The 27,458-nt window shown below is 38.8% G+C and overlaps 1 protein-coding gene across 1 annotated transcript; it reads left to right on the top strand.

The window, feature by feature from the left end:
* Window positions 1–6,467: 6,467 nt before the first annotated feature.
* pde11al (phosphodiesterase 11a, like) lies at window positions 6,468–25,830 on the top strand. Its single transcript, XM_036578748.1, has 20 exons — window positions 6,468–7,238; window positions 10,401–10,559; window positions 12,872–12,961; window positions 13,406–13,546; window positions 14,566–14,630; window positions 15,858–15,978; window positions 17,523–17,598; window positions 18,350–18,417; window positions 18,595–18,687; window positions 18,793–18,843; window positions 19,973–20,119; window positions 21,099–21,206; window positions 21,974–22,083; window positions 22,466–22,556; window positions 23,299–23,399; window positions 24,317–24,394; window positions 24,484–24,547; window positions 24,965–25,039; window positions 25,170–25,253; window positions 25,347–25,830. The coding sequence occupies exons 1-20, from the start codon at window positions 6,468–6,470 to the stop codon at window positions 25,617–25,619; spliced, it is 2,766 nt and encodes a 921-aa protein (XP_036434641.1). The 3' UTR covers window positions 25,620–25,830.
* The last annotated feature ends 1,628 nt before the right edge of the window (window positions 25,831–27,458 follow it).

Here is a 27,458-nt window from a genome sequence, read left to right as displayed (position 1 = left end):
CTTATATTCAGTACATTTAAAATGTAATTCTTTTTCCAACGTTTCTGAATAACATTCTTTATTATTATGTAAACAAAGTCATTAATAATAGTTGATCTGAAATGCTCTGTTCTAGAAAAACTTACAGCCAAAATTGTTCACAGTGGTGGTGATAAGAACCAGACCTCTCAACTGACCTCATACAAAGAATGATTGATATATATATATATATATATATATATATATATATATATATATATATACATATATATATATATATAGCCTGTGTTCCTCGAGACACATTGTTACTCTACTTTTAAGGGTTTTGGCCTAAACATGTTTTTAAAACCTACTTTTAAAAACTTCATCCAATATATTTTAAGGCAAATTAGATTTTTTAAGTTTTGCTACTGTTTTCCCATTATCAACATTACATTTAAAAACTCAGAAAGTCACATGCAGAACAGATGTTGAATTTACGTGGCACAAATATGTCCATCTGTTCCACACAAATGAATTATGTTACATCAGTTAAAATTAAGTTAAATTAAGCACCCACACATAGTAATTATGCTGATGTTACATATTTCATTCATGTTGAGCCAATTTCCACATCCAAATCATGTAAATTTAAAGCAACCTTTAAGTAATTTTTTTTCAATGAAGTTTATTGGTTGTAATAAGGTAAATAAAATGGCAACATTTACGTTGTAGACATTGTGATCCCGGGTACCTATCGCCACCACTGTAAAGAACGGTCAAACCACTTGGAATGATTTTGCTTACACTGTTAAAAATGAGAGGTCAGCTCAACTTAAAATGATGTAGTCACTGATTTGATGGCTTTTCTTGAGTAGACTCAACTTGAGGACACAAGAGTTCACACAACTCAAACTTCTTAGTTGAGTCAAAAGTTCTATTCATTTTTTTCTGCATCTCAGATGAATAAAATGAACTTATACCCAGTTTCCCCACTAGCCAGAACTCTTTTCGTTCACACAATCCTGCTCGACGTTTTTCCTCTTGGGTACGCACTTATGGATGATTTCGGCATTGCTGGGGCTCAAACTCACAACCTCCTGTTGGGGAGGCTGCTTAGTCCACTGCACCACTCAGGAACATATGAAGTCTACAAATGTTTAATACACTGGAGAAAATATTTATTGTTTTAACTTCAAAGCATGTCATAGTCTTATGTGGTGCAACTCTCCAATAATTCATTCCACACATTAGGAGATTGTGAGTTTGAATCCCAGCAAAACCATAGCTGTCCATATCTGTAAGCCCAAGAGGAAAATATGTCAGATGGGACTGTATGATAGAAGAAGTGCCAGCTAGTGGTGAAATTGAGTTACACAAGTTAAGTTTTGTTTATCTAACTGAGATGCAGACCTAGAAACAGTAGCTGGAAGAATTTTTGACTCAACTAAGAAGTTTGAGTTGGGTGAACTCTGGCGTCCTCAAGTTGAGTCAACTCAAGAAAGCCATGTAATCAGTTACTATAACATTTTAAGTTGAACAGACATCTAATTTTTTACAATGTATCTCATCAATTGAATTATGTAGAAAATTTTGAAAATCAGTGGAATTCCCCTTTCAGATTTCTTTTTCAATTGCCACATACATAAAAAATAATTATAGGAAAAAATAGAACATTGTCAGTCATATCAAATTCAAGCCATCTGTTCTGATTCTTAAATGCAATAAGCCTAAAAGAACTGACTACTGTGTATGAATACTTGGCTTTTGTCACTGTAGCTTCCATGAAAGTTTCTACAAACAGCTTCTTCTATGTCTCTCCTATGTTTGTGCATTACTGAACTCCTTTGTTCATCGTTTCATCACAGCTGAACACACTAGTCGATACCACTAGATTGTCTTTGGTGTGGCACAACCAACTGCTTGGCTGGCAGTGACATCGGCCTTATTCGTAATGCTGTGCTAGGTGATTTATTCAGCATTACACCTTTAATTGGGATTCTCACGGGGCTTTGTCAAAAGACTACAAAAGCTGAGATTCATCACAGACCCCAAACTTTAGTTCAGAAGCCAATTACCCTGCTTTCCCTCAATGGAGGAGTACAGCTCAGCAGTACATTTGCCACTGTTGTAATATGAATGTAACGCAGCCTGGAGAGATCCCTTTTCCCTGGCTGCTGGTTAATACCCCACCACAGAGCATGTTTCATTAGCTCAGCAGAGCCCAACTAAGCTGATGCAGACCCCCACACGTAACAACGCTCTTTTGCATTACTGACACAGCTTCTGGACTATGGCATGGAGCCTTATTAAGCTAATGAGGGGCATTTTAGTCATCTTGCGGCACAAAGTTTCTTGCTTTAAATGTTAGCCTAAGAACTAAGGATCTTGTCCGTTTGGCATTCATACCACACCTGAGCACATGGGTCACTGTACTGTTAAAAATAAAAGTTCCTAAATGGTTTGTGGCTTTAGTGTGCAGTTCTAGGGAAAAGCTTATTTAATATACAACTATTATCTTATGTGGAGGCCCTTTAAACTTTAAAGGGCCTGTAGTGTACATTTTTCTTGGAACCCCCCCTTCTTTGACACCCAGTTATAACTTCAAAGTGAAAAAGCAGAGCAAAGCTGCTGTAGGCAGAATAGGCGGATATATGTAAATGTAATGGTTTTTGTGACATCACAAAAACAATTCATTTAAACCAGGCTAAAAAAAATGAACCATTTAGTAAAATGTTCTTTAGGGAACCAGAAGGAGTTCTTCTACGGCATCGCTACAAGAAGGCCTACAGCAGACCATTCCGATCTATTGAAGTCATAGAAATTATCATTAGTAGATAATGAATTAATATTAGTGATTATTAGTAGATAAGTGGAGTTATTATTAGTACAAATCAGCCCCCCCCCCAAAAAAAATAGCGGTCTTGATTCCAGCAGGTTATTGTTATAAAAGCTGTCTGCTTCACTCTACACTGATGAAAATTGGTAATTAAAACATTAAAAATGCTGTCTGGGTGAGACTAATTCCCAGACTATGATCTCAGATAAGCAGCAGATTACAGAGGAGACATTTGCTGTTAAAACTGGAGCTGGAGAGTGGAGATGCAAGCCAGCCAACCCACAGCAGAAGAGCTTCGCCAACCAGAATAAAGTGAATATTTTAAATCAGATTTTGAGCTAGCATAGCAGCAAATCCACAGAGAGCACAGGGGGAATGAAAGAAATGTAAGAAATACACAATGCTTTATTCAGGAGAAGGGTGGGTTTGTGCAGGTTTCTGTGAGAGGCAGCAACTAAAGAGAGAGGATACTGTTAAAGCCAAGGCCAGTCAGATGCACTGAAAAGCACTGCTGATTGAAATGGACAGAAATGGCATTCATATATGATTACAAAGGCAATAACTTTTCAGAAGCAAATGTAATCTTGGTAGGACTAATTTCTCTGTAACTTACACTGCCACAGCTTAAACACACAGTCAGGTTTATAATGATTGTTGCTGTATTGTATGCAATATACTGCTTTGTGTTTTTTCATTAAATGTATGCCATTTAATGGATGCTGCTTTAGATTGTTTTGAAAGAACAGTCTCCAATGCCAAAAGTATGTGGTCACCCCTTCAAATAAGTTTGTTTGGCTATGTCAAGCAAACCCTTTGCTAATAGGCACATAGAATCATGCATACCTATGCAATCTCAATCAACAAAAACAGGTAGTAGAACGAATCATACTGAAGAGCTCAGTGGCTTTCAGCAGAGGATGCCACTTTTCAAACAAGTCAGTTTGTCAAATTTCTGCCCTGTTAGAGCTGCCCTGGTTAACCATGAGTGCTGCTATTGGGAAGTGGAAACATCTAGGAGCACCAGCAGCTTAGCTATGAAGCTATAAGCCACAGGAGCTCACAAAACTGTTGGGTGCTGACACATGTAGTATGCCAAAATCATCTGTCCTCTGTTATAACACTCATTACTGAGCTCCAAACTGCCTCTGGAAGCAAGTTTAGCCTAAGAACTGTTTGTCAGGAGCTTCATGGACTGGGGTTCCGTGCTTGAGCTGCCACAAACAAGCCTAAGAGTACTGTGCACAATACAAAGTGTGGGCCAGAGTGGTGTTAATCACTCTGCCATTGGACTGTAGAACAGTGGAAAGGTGTTCCCTAGAGAACTGAATCATGTTTTACAATCTGGTAGTCTGACAAATAAATCTAGCTTTGGTGGGTGCAGGAGGATGCATAGTGCTGACTGAGTTTTGATGGGGGGGGGTGGTATTTAGGTTTGGCCCTCTTAGTTTCAGTGAGGGGGGATCTTAATGCTACAGCATATGATGGCATTGTTTGCTTCAGTTTGTGTCAACAGTTTGTTGTGTAAAAAATAGCACAGCACAGATTCCTGACCTCAAACCCATCGAACACCTTTGGGCCGTTCCCCTGTCTCTACTGTTCTGGGAAGGATTTACACTATGTTGGAACATTGCAGTGAGGATTTGATTGCATTCAGCCACAAGAACATCAGGTACTGATGTTGGATGATTTAGTTCTGGATTCAAACGCCAGTCCAACTTTTACCAAAGGTGTTGGATGGAGCTCTATCACACCAGAGAGCACAGTTCCACAGCTCTACAGGCCAATGCCGGGGGGCTTTATTTTATAGGCTTTATAGGTCTGCTGAACACAAATGTAAGCATGAATTCTGCACTGGAGAGTGTGCTGTGTAGTTCCTCATTATGAAGGTTTATTAATTATTAAGGTCTGAGTGATGGTGGTGTCATTAAACACGCGTGGACAAAATTATAAATGGTGTTTTTGATGAACATAAATGACCTGTAATAATAATAGTTAGGCGGTAGATTTGATTACAATACATTTTACAGCACAAATGACTTTGCTCGAGGTGCTGAAGGCATTAAGGGGTAAACATATCGTCTCTTTGTTCTCTCACTTCGCTTTTCTCTACATTCTCTAAGACCCGGAGAGCAAGGTCACCCTGCAGAAACGAGCTTATTAGAAAGGATTCGTTAGGAGTTCTCTGGCAGTGGAAATAATCAGAACTGGAATCATGCATATTCAATCACGCTCTGTTAAGAAGAAACTCGCGCATTAAAGGCAGTGAATGGGCCACTACTGGCGAGTCTGCGCTTCGCTTTCATGTTTATCCGGGTCAGCAGGCTTTGTGCAGGGCTCTCGCACGGATGATGCTGCTGCTGCTATCGCTTCCCCAGAGAAACCTCAGCAGCGTACACCTGACAGCGCGCCTGTACATAACACGCGCTCTCTGCACTTAAAGGGGAACACCACCAATTTTTGAAAATTTCTGCATAATTAAATATTTAAGATGCTGTGAAAAGCTCCGTTCTACAATCCCAGAAATAAAAGTTTGAAACTGTCACTAGGGCAGTACCCCTCTTGTCACTGGGGTGGTACCCTCAAGGTTACATCTCAGTACCTTTAGTCAGGGAACATAATTGTACCATAATCTACTGAAATTAAATTTTCTAAGCTGTATTGACTCCACACACCCCGCCTCGTCTCCAGGCTTTTTATTTTTTGTTCTGTTTCAAAACATTAGGTTATGAAAAGATACAAATGTGTGCTTTTCCACTGGGAAAAACTTACTACTACAACCACTGTTGTACCTCTGAGGGCACATTCACATTGTTCGTACCTTGATGAATGAAAAATGTACCTGCACAGAACCTTTATTTCCAACAATGTAGAGACTAACCAAGTCAGAATTGTTCACAGTGGTGGTGATAGGAACCAGACGTCTGAAGAGATTAATGTCCCTAAAAGCTCCCTTACAGAAAGTTATTACACAAAACGGGTATGAAGACGCAGCCTGGTGGCTGAGGCATTGCTTGATAGTTTTGTGATAAAGTTTTGGCCCAAAACGTCTTGTTAATCCATTAATTTTAATTCATTTAATTGTGGATGGATGCATACAGGATGTTGTGAGGCAAAATAGTCTCCAAGGAAAGGATTCAGATTTTCTACTATTTTACCATCATCAACATTCCATATAAAACTCAGAAGACACGTGTAGGTTCACTTTGGATAAAAATCCCTGGTTCCTATCGCCACCACTGCAAAGAAATCTGAGTCTGTAACTTGCTCTACAACGGGCCGCTACATGAAACCACTCTGAATTAGTTTGTTTAAATCGCAAAGAAAGGATTATGCAACAATTTTGAAAAATCGGTGGAATTGCCCTTCAAAGCTGCAGCCTTATTAAGAGTCGAACTCTTTGGATCTTCTTGAAGAATGAGAGGAAAAAGGATGGAGAGGTGTGAATGGGAGGCATGAGAGGAGCGTGTGTGCGTGTGTGTGATTGAATGGGGGTGTTGGGGGGCGGGGGGGGACTGGGCGGGGTGTACCACAACCGCAGCAGTACAGTGAGGCGCGGATGAGGCTACTATCAGTCAGACTCGCGGGAGGCTCACTTTATTATATTACACCACTTTGAGCGGACCCTGTTTTGAAATCCAGAGCTGCCTGTTTTCCTTTTTCCTTCTCCACAATGACAACTTTTGACTTCTCGGACGTCGAGGCGTTTCTGGACTGCCACCCGGACCTCTTCGAGCAGTATCTGATGCGCAAGAGCCGCCGGGACTCTCTGAGCGGGTGGCTGGAGCAGCGCGCGCCCTCCAAGTCCTCCTCCGCCGCGGAGGAGAAGGAGAAGAGTGATCCCTTTTCGTCCTCCTCCTGCGCGGACGCGCTGAAGCGCCGCTCGTCGCACGCGGAGCTCCGGCGCAGCTTCGCGCGCTCCAAAGCGAGCACGGCGCATCGCACGTACGACGAGCACGTGAGCCTGTCGGCGCACGAGTCGCAGTCGAGCGTGCGGCGGCGCGCGCTGCTGCGCAAGGCCAGCTCCCTGCCGCCCACCACGGCGCACATCCTGAGCGCGCTGCTGGAGTCGCGCGTGAGCGTGCCGCGCTACGAGTCTAGCGCGCTCGACTACAAATGTCGCCTGAAGGAGTCCAACGAGCGCGAGTTCTTCCTCGAGCTCGTCAAGGACATCTCCAACGAGCTGGACATGACCAACCTAAGCTACAAGATCCTCATCAACGTGTGCATCATGGTGAACGCGGACCGCTGCTCGCTCTTCCTCGTGGAGGGACCCTCGCACAAGAAGACCCTCGTGTCCAAGTTCTTCGACGTGCACTCGGGCACCACGGTGCGACCCTCCTCCAGCATGGACTCCAACGAGGTGCAGGTGCCCTGGGGAAAGGGCATCATCGGCTACGTGGCCGAGCATGGCGAGACCGTCAACATCCCAAACGCTTACGAGGTATCTGAAGTGCACTGAAGCATCTCACCACCACAGCTGCTCTTAAAGGAAGAGTTCTGACCAAAAAACAAACCACACTTACGCCTTGTTTACACATTTTCTCGTCTTACTCCAAATGTAGTGATTGGCCATGACATGTTTGGTAACCAAAGTTTGCTTCTTTAGCCCTTTTGGTCTTATTAAACACTGTCGGTGTTCACTTAACAGGAAGCATGTTGGAGAAACACTATCCTAGCCCAAATAATGCATGAACCAAAAGGCTGCCAGTTAACCCCCTAAACTGCTAAGGTCGTATGTGGACCCACACTTTAGTTCTCTCATAACTAAAATTCATATCTTACATACTAATTTCATAGTAGTTACTGAATGATGTATAGTAGTTACTGTATAGAAACTCTTCAGTGGGAACTCCACTGACTTTCTAGATTTTTGGATAATGAAATAGTTAGGATGGAAACAAAGCCATTCGGAGTGGTTTGATGTGAGATGCTCCATTCTAGAGAAACTTACAGAGATTTATTCAATGGTGTTAGGAACCAGATATCCAAAACATTTGATGGCTCTGAAAGCTCTCGCACAAAGTTGAATGAGCATGAAATGGAGCCTGGTAACTGAGACAGTGCTTTACGATAGTTTAATGATAGTTTAAAACCCATTCATAGCGGAGTGGTACATGCAGGGTGTTGTAAGGCAAAATAGTTCCCAAAAAATGTATCACAATTTTACCATCATTAAAATTACAGATAAAACTCAGAAGACGTGGAGGTTCACTGTTCATTTTGGCTACTTAATAAAATGGTTATATTTCTGTTGTAAACACTGTGACCCCTGGTTCCTGTCACCATCACTCTGAAGAAGATCTGTGTTGGTAAGTTGCTCTACATGTTAACAATTTTACGTCAAACTTCTCTGAATGACTTTGTTTACATCTTAATTATTTACATCTTAATTATTAATTTTACAGCAATTCTGCAAAAGTGGTGAAATTCCCCATCATAGTTAGTAACTGATTAAAAATGCTGCAAGATTTATAAAGTCCGCTTTTACTACACTCTTAAAAAGATGGTTCTTCAAGAGTTCTTTAGTAATGAAAATGGTTCTATATAGAACCATAAACACTTAAAGAACCCTTGGCATGATGTAAGGTGAAAGGGTTCTTTAGATTGAAAATTCTTTTGAAAAGTGTTCTCTATAGCACGAAAAAAGGGTTCTTCTGTGACAAGCTTGACATTGTAACAATAGCAGAACCCTTTTTGGTGCTATATAGAACCCTTTTCAAAACAGTTCTGTAAAGAACCATATACAACACACTCTCCATCAGTCTGAAGAACACTACATCTTCACCATGCAAAGAACTCTTTAATCAAGCAAAGGTTCTTTGAGTGCTTATGTTTCTATATAGAACCATTTTCTTTACTAAAGAACACTTAAAGAACCATCTTTTTTTAAGAATGTATATAAACCCAATCTGTATTTTTTGTATAAAGCAGTGACCCCACTTGTTACAGTGGCCCAAATAACATGATCCGTTCTCACAGTAAGAACTTATTGCATCCAATAGGAAATGAAACCTGATTACTTCAATAACGTCAAAGTGTCTGAGAAACCTATCGCTTACAGGACTGTTTTCCTGTGCACATCGTGATGTTCATTTCACTAGTTGAACATTGGACATCATTATAACATGGCCAAGGGCGAGCTCTCCCCAGTCACCTGCTGAACTCCAGTCTCCGGAGGTCCATTAGTGCAATGAGTCCAGATACGGCCCTCCTACAGTGAACAGAAATGGCTGGGAGCAGTTACTTACACTGGGAGCATGTCTATATAAAAAGCTTTCTGTGCTGGAACAAATAGATTTTGGCTGTCTTTAACCACAATATCTTTAGTCTATGTCACTATATCACTTCAGGATCATCAACAACATAGATAGAAGATGTTGCAATATACACTCACCAAGCACTTTATTAGGAACGTCTCCTTATATCAGCGCTCTTTGTCTATTTTGTCAGCTCCACTTACCATATAGGAGCACTTTGTAGTTTTACAAATTACGGACTGTAGTCCATCTCTTTCTCTGCATACTTTAGTAGCCCCATTTCATCCTGTTCTTTAATGTTCAGGACCCCCACAGGACCACCACAGGACAGGTATTATTTGGGTGGTGGATCATTCTCAGCACTGCAGTGACACTGACGTGGTGGTGGCATGTTAGTGTGTGTTGTGCTGGTACGAGTAGATCAGACACAGCAGTGTTGCTAGAATTTTTTAATTGCTGGAGTCCACTCATTGTCTCTATTTGACACAACTACCTTGTTGGTCTACCTTATAGATGTAGTCAGAGACAGTAGCTCATCTGTTGCTGCACAGATTGTGTTGGTCATCCTCTAGTCCTTCATCATTGGTCATAGGATGCTGCCCACAGGCTGGATATTTTTGGTTGGTGGACTATTCTCAGTCCAGCAGTGACACTGAGGTGTGTAAAAACTCCAGCAGCACTGCTGTGTCTGATCCACTCGCACCAGCACAGCACACACTACCACAATGCCACCACATCAGTGTCACTGCAGTGCTGAGAATGATTCACCAGCTAAATAATACCTGCTCTGTGGTGGTCCTGTGGGGGTCCTGACCATTGAAGAAGATGGAAAAAGGGGGCTAACAAATTAGGCAGACTGTATACTGGTTTGTAAAAGGTGAAGGGAACTACTTAATGTATTAATTTTATTTGTATTTACTATAATAATAGTGTTTTTCCTAATCAAGTAAACTTACTGCCCAAATAGCACTTTCAAATGTCTAAATCTTTTGCACTGAACTGTATGTATACAATTTAGCAGTTTTTGAGAGCTGTTCCAAAAGCTGTTGGGAAAGATATTATACTGTAACTTAGGAATAACTTATAAAAATATGCTGTATTTTGTATAGATGTCAGCTGTACATTTTATTAATCAAAAGACATTGCCATGACACACTAGTGGCTTTTGTGTTGTCAGCCTATAGGCTGAATAAACTGTTATAGTGAAAAATAGTGAAAAAGCCTACCAAACCCTATCCAAACCTATTCTGGCAATCAGCATCTGCGTCAAATAAACATTCTAGGAGTTCTGCTATCTTTCCCGCATCTTGGTGCACACTCCAGTAATCTTTTATAATATCCCGCAGGACCATCGCTTTAGTGATGAGATTGACAAGCTGACAGGTTATAAGACCCAGTCGATCCTGTGCATGGCCATTTGTAACAGTGATGGGGAGGTGATTGGAGTGGTGCAGGCCATCAACAAAAACCCCAGCGGAACTCCTTTCACTGAGGATGATGAAAAGGTGAGTTCCATCACCTTCTCCCTTCCATTAATGTATCACCCTGTTCCTCCATTTATAATCATTCAAAAGCTGCTACCTCAGGAAGATAGCTGTCTATATGGGATGATGAACAGAACCATTTAGTTTCTCAGAATTGCTGTGTGATATACCCATTTGTTGAGGCAAAATGTGGCTATTTCTATTTTTTGATCTGCTCTTCCCATTTAATACTGTGATTTCTCAGTGCTCTCATGCATTTATTCTGAAAACTAAAAATTTATATTTTTTGTGTCTTATTTTTTGTGTCATGAGCAAATACACTTCACACTTCAGTCATAGTGTATAAACCCTTATCAATCTGAATTCTGCTCACACAGTGAATCCAACAATAAAGGCAGCATCTTTCTTCATTTATATTGAAAAAAGGCTTCAGTTCCACATGATGATACATTTTACTGCCCAGTGTAGACATGCATGACACCCAACTACTCTGGGAACAGTTGATGAGTTAAAACAAAAAAGACAAAGACTCTAAATGCACAACACATGACATACTAGGCAAGATAGAAATAATGTGTATTATGAAGCAGTTGCACAAACCACAGTGAAAGTTCTGTAGAAAACATTAGTAGTTGTTAGTTGTTCATGACAGAACATTAAAAAATGTTTCAAAGAGTATGAAAATGCTTGCTTACATAACCTTAGGAAACAGGCTGACTCCAGCACAGGCCTGAAGGTCATTTTGCACATGGTACTAAATGATTAAATAACAGACTGCGATTGACTGTTTTCTCAGCTTATCTTGCTCACGTCATTCTCGTCCTCAGGAATAAAATCTCTATAAACTTCTCTGAGGGTGAGTCATTAGACAGCCTTGCTGCAAATAGTGGAAACATGCCACCAATTACAGTCCCAGTCTTATTGTTCTGGAGTGAAGGATGCAATGCTCTGAAAAATCTGCTTAATTCGCATTGAATGCAATAGAACTTGCATGCACCTACACATTTATGTCATAGAGTAGGATTACAGTACTCTGTTACACTATTATTACATTGCAAATACAAGTATCTACAGATTTCTTTACAGAAAAAAATATTGTTCTTTTATTTGAGTGTGAAATCATTCAGTTGGCTTTGAGGGCACAGTTATGTTGTTGTTTCATAGATGACTTAACATTTTCAAGAAATGAAACAATACAATACAATAACTTAGAAAGTAACTAATACAGTATAGTTTCATTGTCTTCATTGGGAAGGGTTTTGAGTGCCAAACCCTCATGACATCCATCCCATCAGACTAAGTTCATCATCCATAGTGCAATGGTGCTGAATAATTCTTGTTTGTGTCCAGCAGATGTCAGAATTAGTCTGATGAAGTTATTTTTCTGGAAAAAAAATCCCTGCAGTCACATAATAATAAGTAAATTAATGGGATTACCTAAATAAACTCAACAAAGTAATCATTATTTATTTGTGGGCAAAAATCTTAGGGATTATTCTTGGAATTTCCTTACAAATGCTCTTGAAGAAGTTTTGCCTTTCGTATTCGACTCAATTCTGAATAAAGCCTACGTCTTTCACAGTTCATATCTCATTTATTGGCTAAAGTTTGGAATTGGCCTGCATCGATGTCCAGGCAAAAGCTGATAGCAGCAGTAAACTATGTTGTGGTGATAAGCAGCAGCCGTAATCGACCTCGCTTTCATTTCCTGCCTTCAATTCTCAATCCCTAATCAATACTTCACTAGGAGGGCAGCCGGCAGGTGTGTGACAGGGTGTCAATGTGACAGACAGAGTGCATTATTATTGTAATCCAGGTGATTAATGTTAATTACCCACATGCTTTGGATCCAACTCTATGTCTATTAGGAGAATTTGAGTCTAACTTTCTTCTTCTTATTGAGCAGCCAGTGGGCTAGAACACTTTCTTACTGCTTCAGGTGGTCACGTAGCCTTAGAAACAAGCTACATCTATGCTCAAAAAGTAGATTCTGATTTTGTGTTGGATATGCTCAGGTATACTAATAAGTAACAAAAAAGTAAAAAAAAAAGGTTTCAGTAATGAAGTAATGCACTTCTGTTTGAATTGCAAGTAGATTTCTTGCTAATATATCTCTGTGTTTGTCATGCAGACATAAAAGGTAATGCATGAATGTACCTGATGTAAAATCGTACATCATTTTTAGACTAATAAAATACAATAGATCCACACAATCAAGGCCAAATTAAGTAAACTGAAACACAAAATTGTCTTGATGTAATTTATTTTACTCATGTAGAGATTTTGTACACATAATGCCTTTTAAGAAGCATTCTGCCTCTGTCTGTGTTCAGGTGCTGCAGATGTATCTGCCCTTCTGTGGAATATCGATCTCCAATGCCAAGCTCTTCTCAGAGTCCCGCAAAGAGTACGATAGGAGCAGGGTGAGAGTCTGAACCACACACAGACACTGCTCACAGCCTGGAGAGCGTTGCTGAATAATGCAGTCAGAATTTCAGGTTCACTCTCAGAATTCCACATGATTCCCAGTCTGGCTTCTATTGAGCAGACAGAATCAATTTTTCAGACTGTATAAAATGATCTAGTGTGGGGAGTTTATACACTAAAGAAATGTGAAAACAACAAGTAAGTTAATTCGTTTGATGGCTTTTTGATGGCTTGTCACTGTTTTGAAAGGCTTCCCCTTTATTTTGATGCTTTTTAAATGATCGGTCTTGCTTTCCTGCAAATCTGAAAAACATCTTGTGTGAAAAACTTAATACACTGCACACATAGTACTACTTATGTATTTTTAGCTTGATTTTAAATCAAGATTTCTGAGACTACATGTAGTGATATGGTGAGTGAAGTGGTTGGTGTTTGTGCAGGCTCTGCTGGAGGTGGTGAATGATCTGTTTGAGGAGCAGACAGACCTGGAGAAGATTGTGAGGAAGATCATGCAGCGAGCTCTAACGCTGCTGCAGTGTGAGCGCTGCTCTGTGCTGCTGCTGGAGGACATTCACTCACCTGTGAGATGTTCACACTTAATAATACATTCTTTCTGTTCTCTCTAAACTCTGCATTATAGCACTCTATACACTCTGTATACACTTTATCTATCTATCTATCTATCTATCTATCTATCTATCTATCTATCTATCTATCTATCCATCCATCCATCCATCCATCCATCCATCTCTCCTTTCAATGGTTGGCTTTTAAAAGACCCATTTAAAAACCATATTTGGTGGGTGCACAAAGAACCATTTTTCATTTTGTGTTCCAAAAATATCTCTAAAATAAGATTACTACAAGTACCCAAACCATGAAGTTTTTCAGATTCTGATTGAACTTTTTTCAACCACAAAACAACCTTCCACATAGGGGTGGCCAATGTTATAATGTCCATAATTACTGTGATAAAAAACATCACATTATGGCCCAGTGTGTTGCTTTTGCTCACTGTCATAACAAAGAGAGTACACTTGTTTCTTGTTCAATTTGATTTAGTACAGTGCAGTATATAGTTGTTTTCAATAAAAAAGACATGTACCCTTTACATTGTGTGAAAATGTCATGATGGACCAATAAAAAGGCTTTAAATTTGCTTTGAATAGAATCTCTTTCTATTGTCTTACAGTAATTTTTTGCCCTTTACTGTAAAGCTACCATTTTGGAGATACTTGTTTTCCTTGGACAGCAACAATATGAAATATTGAATAAAAATTATTATATATTTATAGTTTTAATAATTTTTTTTAATAACTACTGGTTCTTACTAAGTCAACTTTGGGTCCACAGCTAAATCTTAAAAAGGTTCTTAATGGTTCTCAACAGCATCTTTCAAAAATGTTCATTGTAGAAAACCCCCCTTCCCCCCGCTTAAAGGCCTGCTTATGGATCTCTAACTGATTACTCCAAGTATGCAAATCATAAAGTTATTCACATTCTGATGCATCCATTCAACCATCCTTTCACTCACCCATACATTCATTTGTTAATAACGTCACTGTCCTCTCTCCTCACACTGTTACTCTGTGCCCTGCAGGTGGTGAAGTTCTCTAAGACGTTTGAGCTCATGTCTCCACTCTGCAGTGTTGATCATGACATAAGGTGAGCTTTCCACTTCACGTTGTTACAAGCCCAGAAACCGCTGGTGCAAACAAAGGAATACCAAGTTGTCCAGGGTCTAATTGATTCATTTTGGTCCTGACTGTAATCAAGACACACTGCTTTTACATGTTGTTGTTTGAAGTAAAAGTGTGTCCCTAAATCTAGTTGGAAAACCCACCAAAAGACCAACTCACCTGCAGTCCGAGTCTCTGAATAGTCTCCTAGAAAGGCCAGCTCAGGCCATGAACCCAGGGTCAACCAGCTTGAGCTTTGTTCATGATACCATTCAGGCTTTATAAGTTGATGGAATGGGCGCTCCAACAGCAATCCAAATATGAGCAAAAACAATGTCCACAAAAACAGTCCAACACTGTGTTCAAAATGCCATTATTTCGCGACATTGGTCTCTCTCTTGTGGCTGGGCTCACAATTTATAAAAATATAAATGAGGTGGTTGGTGCCCCATGTGGTTCCAACGTGAAAGTCTGCCCCGGCCTATAACTTTTCCTAACAGTGTGCATTTTGCCTACAAGTGATTCACTCTGTAGAGGTTCCTCTGACAGTTCATTGGCATGTTGTTTTATTGTGTTATCCCACTCTGAAGATTCTTGTGCATCATTCTATGTATAAAGAATGCTGCATGAAAATAATATGTCACTAAAGCAGAACAGCAGTTATACCAGTTTACATGTTGTGGGGATGGCATAGACTAGCACATATTTTTTGTAACCAAATTTTTTTAGAATCAACAATCAACAAGCATCATTATATGACCCCTTTTACCCTCCACCCACACTCATCCCATCCCACCCCACCCAATCACCACATACACATGTACATACAGAAACACACATATATACACACATACTCTCATAGTTAGAAATCCTCATGATAAAGGCAAAGTCTTCACATCTTCAATTCCATTCAGCCATATCCTTATTGTAACTTGTTACTCTATTAACTCTAGCTGACGATAATTCTAAATAAAGGATATATAAAAAGGATTGCAACCAGTGTGTAATTGTAAGAGAATGAGGTGGAAGCCAGTGCTGAACAGTAATTTTTTGGCAGGTGTCAGGCCTGCCAACCATAGTTTAAGTGCTCTCTTTGCAATAGGAAAAGTGGAGCTGTCAAGCAAAAGATGGGTTTATTGGGTAGACTGGCACATTTTTTAATGCACTCTTTGTTGTGTATTTCCGTGTGTGTGCATGTGTTTGATGAAGTCAGCATGGAGAAGGTGTCCTGTTCAGACTGGCTGATCAATAACAGCATTGCTGAGCTGGTGGCGTCCACAGGCCTGCCTGTCAACATCAGTGATGTGTGTCAGGATCCCCGCTTTGATGCTGAGGTGGGTAGTCCACACACACACACACACACACACACACAAACGCACACACATATACACAGACATGTCTGCGTGCCCACTTCAGATAAAGAAGATCATACTGTTATACTCAGTCAACCAGCTTATCCAGCTGTGTGGAGTGAAAGCCGAATTAAAAGAGAAGAAAGTGCTGTCTGCTCAATGTAATTGCCAGATGAGGCAGCTAGTACTGCAGATTGGTGCATGAACTTATCCAGACAAGCTGCCCCCCAAAAATATTGCTTTGAATTTACACAGCTTAAACGTATCAGTTAGTTTCATATGAATGAAATATGTTACGTCAACACAGTAGCTTGCTTGCAGTTTCTTCTTTTAGCAAGATTTGGGTTGATGTAACACATTTCATTATTGTGCAACTGATTTGAATCAATTTGAATTGACAATTCTTTCGGTGTGTCTATACAACTTGGCTGGATAACATTAGTAGTAGTATAAGTTTTATCATATAGCACCAGAGGTGGGTAGTAAATGCTTACATTTACTCTGTTAGAAGTCTTCAAATGAAAATTTAATGTTTTTTTTTGTACATTCTGAGTAGTTCAAATATATGATACTCTTAGTTCCACTTAAGTACATTTATGTGAAAAGTAATCTACTTTATACACAGATCCTGATTCCTTTCATGGGTTAATTTCATTCTATTCTTTTGATTTAGTTTTCTGGACAGAGCCGAACAAACTTCATCTCATACTAATAGAGCCGGGTGTACTCAGAAGTTCCACCAAAGTACTACAGAAATCTTTTTACTCAAGTAGTTTTTGGTCCTGGTTTCTTTTTTTCAACCACTGCTGTAGTGTGAAAATTGGATTGAGGGGCAATGCTGCTTTTATTTATATGTGGGTCATTAGTTCAATGAAGTACTATAGTATGGGTTATGATGTATGAGTTTATGCTATTTATCAAAAGCCTTTGACCAAATATTGCAGGGGTTTCTCAGATTCTTCTTCCATTTAATGATGACTCTCTGGTTCAGTTCTCTGTGCTGGACCTCAGAGTTCTTCTTGTTTCTTCAAGGGCAGGACATTATCTGTTGTATCAAGACCAAAAAATATGACAAATCCAGTCAAGATGAATGTCATAAACTCAATATTATAAAAAAGATTCAAACACAAATGTTACTAAGAGATCTATAGTTACTGATTACAAACATTAACAAAACTTTAATAATAACTTTGGGAATGCTCAGATTGCGTATAAAAACATAATACTTCATACAAGAATAATCCCATTTATATGACTGAGTACTTTCCTATGTGTAAGAATCCACTCAATGCCTGTTATTCAGGAACAAACGTCATGAATGATTATATAAGATATATGTCTGTGAATGGTCATAACCTGTGCTGTAATCCTTCAAAAGGTCATGCTGCTATTAATGCAGGTATTTCCTTTCCTGACTTCAGATGAATATGACCAAGGATAGCTAATGGGATTAGTTTCAGTAATATACACAGACACACACACAGACACACACACTCACAAAATACACTGTGTTTCTTTGTTCACAGGCTGATCAGGCCTCAGGGTTTCATATCAGGTCAGTGCTGTGTGTCCCCATTTGGAACAGAACCCATCAAATAATTGGTGAGTGTTCTGCATAGTGAATAACACACACATAAGCACACACACTTGTCTTTATTCTGTCAGGATGTGGGGTCATAGATATGCCACATATGTAAAATACAGTGGTCTCCAAAATCTGAACTGAAAATCTAGGATTTTTGCATTTAAACCTGGAAATATGGAATATTTTAGAATTTTGAAAAATGTAAACAAAAAAAGGAAAATGAAGAAGAAATATTAATTCTGGTCACTATTTGTTGGTCACTGTTCAAATTTAAGCACATTTATGCCAGTTAAGGCTTTTGTACAAAATGATCAGATTTTTTTGAGCCTCTTTCCTTTTATTGAAGCTTGTGTTCAGACGACGCCTCTGTTGCATCTGATCTACTCAGAGCCATGTTTATGTTAAACAGCTTATAGCCATTGTTCACCTATTTCACATAGTTATTAAAGATCGTCATTAAAGGTAAACAGGGACATAGCAAATACAAAGAAATCCTGAAATTCATATTTTTCTAATATTCTGCTGTTTGCTCAAATTGCTATGATAATATGATAACAACACTTGTAATGAAAAAACTACAATAATTAAATTAGAAAAGAATGTGAAATGTATTTTCATTAGTGGTCTCAGACTTTTGGGCCCCAGATTTCCTGGTTTCCTCTGATTTTCAGGACATACTTGTCCTCAAAATGTACAACAAACATACTTGGTTATGCAGACACATCCAGGATTTTACACTTCAGAAATATGTCCTTTTATCTCTTCAAGGTGTTGCCCAGATTCTTAATCGCCTGGACAGGAAGACGTTTAACGATGCAGATCAAAGGCTATTTGAGGTGTGAGTTCTGCCGATGTATTAACTTGGATGAAATGATCTCATTAAATCTTTACAAATGAATGTTTTACTCGCTTCATCATCCTAATCACAATGAACATCAAACAAAAATCACATCTATTATTAATCCTCTTCTTCTGTGTCTGATGGTAATTGTGTGCTTTTGTGTTTGTCACAGGCTTTTGTTATATTCTGTGGCCTCGGCATCAACAATACGATGATGTACAACCAAGTGAAGAAGACATGGGCCAAGCAGTCTGTAGCTCTGGATGTAAGCTGGATTTGATCTCTTACTATTTGTCTGATCACTGATCCATATTGATTTGATGGAGTGCAGGAGGCAGCTTGCATTTTGTTCTTGTATTTGTGCCTTTAGATGCTGTCTTATCATGCTACATGCTCAAAGGTGGAGGTGGATCGACTCAAGGTATTTGCGATCAAACTAACATCAGACAGAAGATAGTGTCAGTAGCAACCATACTGTAATCTTCCAGTGGGCGTTTTGGTAGAAAAGGGGTTATTACTCATGGCAAAATCATGTGGTTATCAGAAAAATAAAGGTGCTGACTCTATTTGCTGCATCTGTAGCATATGGTTAGTTACTACGGACAATATTGTTTGGCACATTTTCCTGTTCTTAGAATAGAAAAACTGCTGATTCAAAACACATTTATAATAGAAGCCAACCTTTGAATTTAAAGGTTTTTAGGAAATGAAAGATGGTTCCTTAGTGGGATCGTGCCAAAGAATTCTTATGGCACCTTTATTTTTAAGAATGTAATAATAATATTGATAATAAGCTTTATTTATAGAGCACCTTTCACACAAATAGCAAATTAACGGGAAGGCAAGAAAGTTCAGTAACAGTAATAAAAGAAAATAAAGTTGAATAAATAAAAGTTAAGAGTAATTAACAATATCAGTAACAGACAATACCATTGATACAATTAAAAAGATAAATACAAAAAAGAGGGCTTTCATTAAAGGCAAGTTAAAGAGTAGCCTTACCCATAATTCTATTCTACATAATATTTTAAAAACATTTGAACATAAACCCAGAATTCCTATGGTATAAATCTGTGGGCTGAATGGAAAAGTTGTTGCTGCCATTGCTAAAACGCTGTAATATATGAGCTATAGGATTAAAACCTGCAAGAAAAGGGAGTGCAGGATTCGGATTCCTTCGGGAATAAAATGCACAGTTCAAACACATTCTATAAATTCTTGGATCTTTTGGAATGTTATTACTGAAAGTTTAGCTCCTGTGTGCACAGAGGGAGTAGATGAAAACTTTAAATTAAACTCATATATCAGGGGAGGAAATTGGACATAAAGAAAACACACCCGCCAAACTCTCTCCATTCCTCTGAATGGACAATTTACAGGCCTGTATTTTGGAGGCTGAAGCATTTATAATTGAAAGAGTGCAGTGCAGTACACTACATATCAGCTCTCAGTGGGTCCAGCTCTGCTGTTGGATTTAATTGCTTTAGGTCTGGTGTTAGTAGGATTGTTTGGCCATGTGATGAAGGCCCTCTCTCTCTTTCTTCTCCCAGGCTGCTAAGATCCCCCTGAGCAGCGAGCTGGGCATTGACGAGTTTCACTTTAATGACTTTTCACTGGACAACGACGCCATGATCACCGCCTCCCTGCGGATGTTTCTAGAGCTCGGGGTTGTGCAGAAATTCAAAATTGATTATGAGGTGAGACGGGCGCTTGTGAAGGGATGAAAGCAATGCTCTGATCCCCAGGAGTCATCACTTACTAATGCATGTTCAGAGATGCAGAAATTAATCTGCTGTAGACTGTAGGGGTGTAGCAGTTCACCCTATTTATGGTTCGCTTCAGTCTCTGGTGTTGGGGCCTCAGTTTGGTATGTATTACTGTTTAGCTTGGAAAATACTTAACCAACTTAGATGACTTCCTTTTTTATTAGACATCGACCAATTTAATACAAGAAGTACAAAATACAAGCAATAAAACTTTTCCAAAAAAAGAAAAAAATGAATGAACATGATGTTCCTTTTATTCTAAGGTTCTCCGTTTACAAAATGTAAATAACAAACAAAGAACAGTTGTTTTAAAGTGAATTAATTTCTTCTTCTTCATCAGTCTTTGGTGCTATGTGTACTAAAATTTAAGCAGATTTTTCTGAATCTGAATTCTGATCAGTTAAACCTTGTTTGATACTAATGTAAAACACTCAAAATACACATATATGATTGTGCATATCAGTTTCATATCGAGGCTTGAGCATGTGTTTCAGCATCTGGAATTCCTCATTCTCCACAGTTTTGTACAATTGCATAACCAACAACATGAACTGAAAGTAAAGGCTATGCACCAATAATCAGCTCTGTACGCCTTTTATGATGAGCATGGTGTAGCCTGCTGTTTTGCAGCAAGGCGTGAATAGAAAGAGGAGCATGCAGTTTATTCATAATGATAAATGCTACACACCACTAATAATATAAATTAGCAACATGTCTTATGATGGGAAAACTCATAAAAAAATGCAGTTCATGTCATCAGGCACCATGAACTGTGGAGAAACCCAGACTTCTGTTCTGTCAAAATCACTACATCTCTCGATGAATACAGAATACAAGCTGAGGGTGAAAGCACCGTGTGATTGAAGTGGTAGAGACAGGCACTGTCAAACACTGTCCTCCTCCTGTGCAGGTGCTGTGCCGATGGCTGCTCACTGTGAGGAAGAACTACCGCACTGTGGCCTATCACAACTGGAGACACGCCTTCAACGTCTCCCAGTGCATGTTTGTCATGATCACTGTGAGTGCATGCAGTTCGATGTAGCTCACCCCTAAAGAATGTTTCCTGAACTGCAATAGTGTCCTAACCCCTTTCTGCAGGCCTCCTAGTGGCCATTCTGTCGACGGAACTGAAATTGACATATGATCAAATAAAATAATTAAATTGAAAATATAATTACATTTAATTAAAAAAGGAATCAAATGTAATTAAAAATATTCAATTCTGAAACAGGCTGCAATTATATTAAAGTTAAAGTACTCCTCCAGCTGCATCTGTTGCACACGGTCATCTGCCATAGACGATTTCAGCACATTTTCCTGAAGCAGCTGGCCATTCTTCTGTTATACGTGTGTTTTGAGTTCTGTTCTTTTCTAAGTACAAGGGAATTATTGGCAGAGTTCCATATGTGGCAGATTGTAAAATGTAAAAAAAAGAAAGATTTTAAGACTTGAATAAAGATCACAGAGATCATTTTCCCCCATTTAGAATTTATTGGCAGATTGAACCTGAAAAATCTATATATCCTACTGATCAAAAGACTGAAATCACTTGCTGATAATGTTGATTATTTTATTTATAATAGCAATTTATATAGTCTAACAATTGCTTAATTTTACAGCTTCTTTGCCTCCTGCTAAATATTTTAAGCTGGGGAAGCTGCACAGTGTATTAAAATAATTTTATACATTTGTTTACCAACAAATTGGATTTATATTATTGAAGTCATTGAGTCTAAGTATTTGAACGTAAGTACAGTACTAAAATTAAGCTGTGTCTTTTGGTAGACTGCAGGTTTTCAGGAAGTTCTGACGGATACAGAGACTCTGGCACTGATGGTTGGGTGTCTCTGCCATGACCTGGACCATCGTGGCACTAACAATGCCTTTCAAGCCAAGTGAGCCAAGAGCAGCACTACATCTAAAGCAATCAAATTGTCACTGTCCATTTTTTTTACATAATTTGAAAATACCAGCTGCTGTTTACATTGTTTAAACATTTCACTGACATCAACGGAAATGACCCAAAATGACTTAGAAGAATATCTAGTTACATTAAATGGCATTGAAAGTTAAGAATGTTTTTGCTTCCCCTGTAAAGTTTTGTTTTTTGGAGGTATTGTTCTGATTCCAGCTATGTCCTAGCAATGATTTTTATGAATTTAAACAGTCCATATAGTATTCTCATTACACTGTCAGCAAATAATTAATGCATAACGTGATGCCACAAAGTTATTGCTCTGTAACTATCTTGTAAGTGATTTTTACTGCCCCCTGCAGGTCAGGGTCAGCACTGGCGTTACTGTATGGAACATCAGCCACTCTCGAGCATCACCACTTCAACCACGCCGTCATGATCCTGCAGAGCGAGGTGACCATGGCAATTAGCTTATTCTTTTGAAACACCAGCAAAACTCTTCTTAGTGCCTAGTCTCTCACCATTGGGCTGGGAAATTGTACTATACCTCTTTTACAAGCCCATGTTTCTCTTTTGATGGATGTGTCATTTTTATTTTTCAAGTATGACCCATTTCTACATTTATAAAAATTCACATTTGATATATTTGAGTATTAGTAGAAAATGTAAAAGACTGCCAGTGTTGATATATTAGCTGCTTAAGCTGTTAGCTATTTAATCGTTACCCAGCTCTGTGTGGATTTCCTGTTTCTGCATACTGAGCTCCTTTAACCAATAATTCAGCTCTCTGCCACTGCAGTGGAGGGAGGAAGAAGCATTTATAAAAGCAAGGCTTAATCTAAGAAGCATAGACACCTCTAGAAGCATAGAAGAAGTCTCTTTTTAAATAATGATACACAAAGGAATAGTTTGATGACCATTTGGTAAGTGAACAGGCTAGGACTCTTATGCACATATTGCATCATTATTTGGTCAGCATCAAAGGCCAGGCTTTTCTTTGAAGTTCTGATAGAAGGAATGTTCTCTGTTTACATATGCTACTCTCTCTTTGACTTAACATGAAATGTCATGAGGCATTACTTTGTGCATCCTCTGTTCTGTTTCCCAGGAAGCATCTTGTAATGTTACATCATTTCATTGCTGTGAGAGCAGCCTAAGAGTCTGTTATCAAGGAAGCATGTTATTCTTCCAACAGGGTCACAACATTTTTGCCAACCTCTGCTCTAAAGAGTACAGCCACATGATGCAGCTCCTAAAGCAGGCCATCCTGTCCACAGACCTCACCCTGTATTTCCAGTGAGTTCTTCAGTCACAACACTGCACTAAACCCACATCCCCTACATCTCCCAATGCACAGACCTTTCATCAGTCTTACATATAATACATCCAACATCCACTGAGAGGCGCCACTGGAACACAGGCATCTGAGTGGATGGCTTAGTACCCTGGGGCCAGGAAACAATATGTTACTGTTGTCATATCAAAACCTCATAATTCATAACATCTTTCTTTTTCTTTGTCTTTTCTTTTTTTTGTCTTCTCTGTATAGTAAAATTAGGAGCAAGCAAGAATAAAATGATTGACTTTTTAGCTGCAGTAAACCCAGACAATAGCATTCTTTGCTGATTAAGTAAATAAATTCACTATCAGTCAGTAAACAATGTGCAGTGTTTGGGATATAATAAAAATTTTGCACCTCATTAAAGTGGTATTAACAAATTCCCAGAAGTCTGTAGTAGGCTCACATTCCCAGATTATATGTAAACGTGTGCCTGATATATGAACTGACAGTTGAAATTGGGAATCAGGGCTATTTTATAATGTCTGTAAGGTATACTCTAAAATCTGTGTATTATTTTATATTGAATTGATTAATGAGCTATGTTTTTAGAGTTAATTGTTAAATTACACCAGATACTCCATTTACTCCAGTTATTCCAGTTTCGACCATAAGGCTGAAGCTTTTTGCCCCATACATAGAGAACAAAAGCAGATTCGAGCAGATTTGTGACTTTTCACTCAAATGTTGTAATAAATGAGAAAAGAATGCAATATAGAAGTGCTTTCACTGGCAGTTTCAGAATTTGGACCCTGTTGTATTTAACAGCGGGATGGTTTAAGCCTTAAACTTTAAGAATGACATTTTAGTCCAATTGTGGTTTTGTGTATTTATTTAGTCTAACTCATATGTTACATTTTTTCTGGCATTGCAGAAAAAGAACAAAGTTCTTTGAATATGTTCTGTCTGGAAAGTTCAGCTGGTCAAATCAGGAGCACAGAGATGTCCTCAGGTGAGCCATCCTCATTTTAAAATTATGGTATTTAAAGTTACTACAACTGCATGTACAACAGCTGCAACATGACAGTGCCTTCATAACAGGTCCATGCTGATGACTGCATGTGACTTGGGTGCAGTGACTCGACCGTGGAGGATCTCTAAACAGGTCAGGTTAACTTTCTCTACAGATTGATGGAGAATGTGTTGAAGATGGTTCTATGTAGAAATGTTTTGAAAAGCGTTCTATATAGCACCAAAGAGGGTTCTGCTATTGTTACAATGTCAAACTTATAAAAATACAATAACCCTTTTTGGTGTTATAGAACCTATTTCAAAAAGGTTCTACATAGAACCATCTACAGCACATTCTCTGTCAACCTAAAGAACCCTTTCCCGATGAAAAGAACGCTTTAATCATGCAAAGGGTTCTTTGAGTGTTCATGGTTCTATGTAGAACCATATTCTTTGCTAAAGAACCCTTGAAAAACCATCTTTTTTAAGTGTGTAGATCTCTATCAGCCTCAGGAAGAGAATGTAGTTAATGATGCATCGTAGAGATGCATGTGCCTGTCTTGTCCTGCAGGTGGCAGAGCTGGTGACTAGTGAGTTCTTTGAGCAGGGTGACAGGGAGAGGTCGGAACTGAAGCTGACTCCCTCTGTAAGTGTTTTTACACTCTCTTTGGTCTTTACAATGAGTATCCTGGGAATTGAACCCTCACCTCACAATCATGTACTAAAGAACAAACTAAAAAACTGACTGAACTGGAAAAATATTGCTCTCCCACCAGGCCATTTTTGATCGCAACCGTAAAGATGAACTCCCTGCTCTCCAGCTGGAGTGGATTGATGGGATTTGTAAGCCATTGTATGAGGTAAACAAAAATGAAATCAAATTATGACATTGTTTCCTTTTTATATCGCTGGTCTGAAACTTGTTCTCAGTTAATGAAGCTGTCTTTGAAAAGGCTTTGGTGAAGCTGAATAGGAAGCTCCAGCCAATGGTAGATGGGATAGATGCCAATCGCAAGAAGTGGGAGGAGCTTTGTTTGTCCTATCAGCAAGCACGCCGAGCCTCAGAATCCTCCAATCTTTGTCAAGAGGAGGGAGAAGCCGAAGAATCCAATCAAAGCGCAGAATCTGCCTACAGACCACATGCACAGTCATGTGAATGTGCAGCAACCAATCAAAACACAGACTCCACCCACAGACCGGAGTCAAATCAGACCAACAGCAACTAGTGAGAGGTTAACTTCAGTAGCCAGTGGAAGGGATAGAGGAGAGAATACTAACTAAAACAGACACAATGCGTTTATATTACAGAGTGTCACAGTGCACATCTGTTTGGGTTGCTTTGTGATTTGTATTGATGAAAAACTGGTAAAAAGCTTGGTTGGAATGTTGAGCATTCCATAATTCTTGTTTAATATGTAGTGATGGGATTGCTTACAGTTAGATAGGTAGATAAACAAGTGTACTTGATTGATCCCCAGAGGGAAATTTCATATGGCAAAACCTCTTATCCTTTTGAACCTTGCCAGAACAACATATACTAACATATGTGACATATATCACATACTAACATATGTGATCAAACTGTGATTATTAGGAGTTAGGAGTCTAGTCTGCCTGTTTTTGTATGTGTAGTGCTCTCTAGCTCAGCAGCTGTTTTCCTGCCGCTATGCTGTTCTGGCGTGAATGGGTTGTTTCTAATGCATGGCAGTGAGAGAAAATGTGAAAATTAACTGTGTCTAATGGCTGATAGCATGAAAGCTGTTGACATGGCTAGAGTTTGTCAGAATATGACAAGGTCAGATCACAAAGCTTGAGAATCTGCCTAAATAGGGCAACAGTACTTATACCGATTGAACTGACTGTGAAATTTTATCACTGTGATTTTTAGCACTTGTTGTTTATTACAACAAATGTCTCATGGTTTATTCAGTGATATGCCTTTTACCCAGTGGCATTAAGTAAGGATTATTAACACTCCACACTCTGGTTCTGACACCTTTGCAATGGAAGCAAAAACCTACAGCCTTGCATTTGCAACTACACAAATTACTGTATTGCCTACCCTCTTTTATAATGAAGATTATCACATTTTACAACAACATAGATATATATATATATATATATATTTTATCAGAACCTCATATGTACCACTCCTTTACTTTGGAAAGATGCTTATAATTGAACTGCTTTGTTTGCTCATGTCATATACAGTATGACATTAATTTAAATGATTGGTGTATAAATGCACAAGGTTAACCAAAGTGAAATGTTACTTGCTCTTATAAGATACATTTTTCAAAAGAGTTTGCATGTAATTGCCCAATATCAACATATAGTCTGCTTTGTAACTTTAGAAAAAGCAGATGTTTGTTGTATTTCAGCTGTATAATGGTTTGCTATGACATGTTTTTTGTAGAAACACTGTGAATGCAAGAGTAAAGTAACAGTATTGCATGCTGCACCATACTGCTTTGAAATGGCTTTCTGCTTTGAGTGGAAGTTTGACCTTTCAGGACGTTTTGCAGTTTTGTGGTTAACGTTACCAGCATGCATACAGTTGCATTATGTGCTCTGTCAATTGTCTGCCTTACTCAAAAATGAGGAGTGTAATTATTTTTGCATTAATGACTCTTTGACATTGAGAAAATAGACCATTTATATTCATACTTTGAGGGAAGATCATGGGAAAGAAAGCCTTTTATATTTTATTAGCTACTGTGGAATTCATATATAATGTTCATATAACATACTTTGTGCCTGTACATCTCTTAACTGGACAAATTTTTATCTGTGAACCATTTCTTCATCAAATGCCAAATTAATGACAATGAATTACTGTGCAAATTGTAATGCATATACAGGGTCTTTTAGTAGCCAGGCTCAGAGCTGGTCATTTTCCTCAGGCAGTTTTGTAAATAAACAACACTGTGATGCATAAAGTCTTCATGTGATGGTTTAAGAGTGGTCGATTTATGCATGGTAGGCACACAAAGTTACATTCTCTAGCTCTAAATGCAGATACTACCCCTAACATACAGCATAATATAATCAATAGATGACTGTTG

Source organism: Colossoma macropomum, unplaced genomic scaffold (genome assembly GCF_904425465.1).
Source record: "Colossoma macropomum unplaced genomic scaffold, Colossoma_macropomum, whole genome shotgun sequence".
Taxonomy (NCBI): domain Eukaryota; kingdom Metazoa; phylum Chordata; class Actinopteri; order Characiformes; family Serrasalmidae; genus Colossoma; species Colossoma macropomum.
This window is presented reverse-complemented; position numbering and strand designations above follow the sequence as displayed.

Bases quoted from the DNA above. Each gene is read 5' to 3' on its own strand.
- pde11al (XM_036578748.1), top strand. From the start codon at position 6,468: ATGACAACTTTTGACTTCTCGGACGTCGAGGCGTTTCTGGACTGCCAC. The intron at 14,631-15,857 runs GTGAGCTTTCCA...TGATGAAGTCAG, and splicing joins AGTGTTGATCATGACATAAG to CATGGAGAAGGTGTCCTGTT. The intron at 24,548-24,964 runs GTCAGGTTAACT...CTTGTCCTGCAG, and splicing joins CGTGGAGGATCTCTAAACAG to GTGGCAGAGCTGGTGACTAG.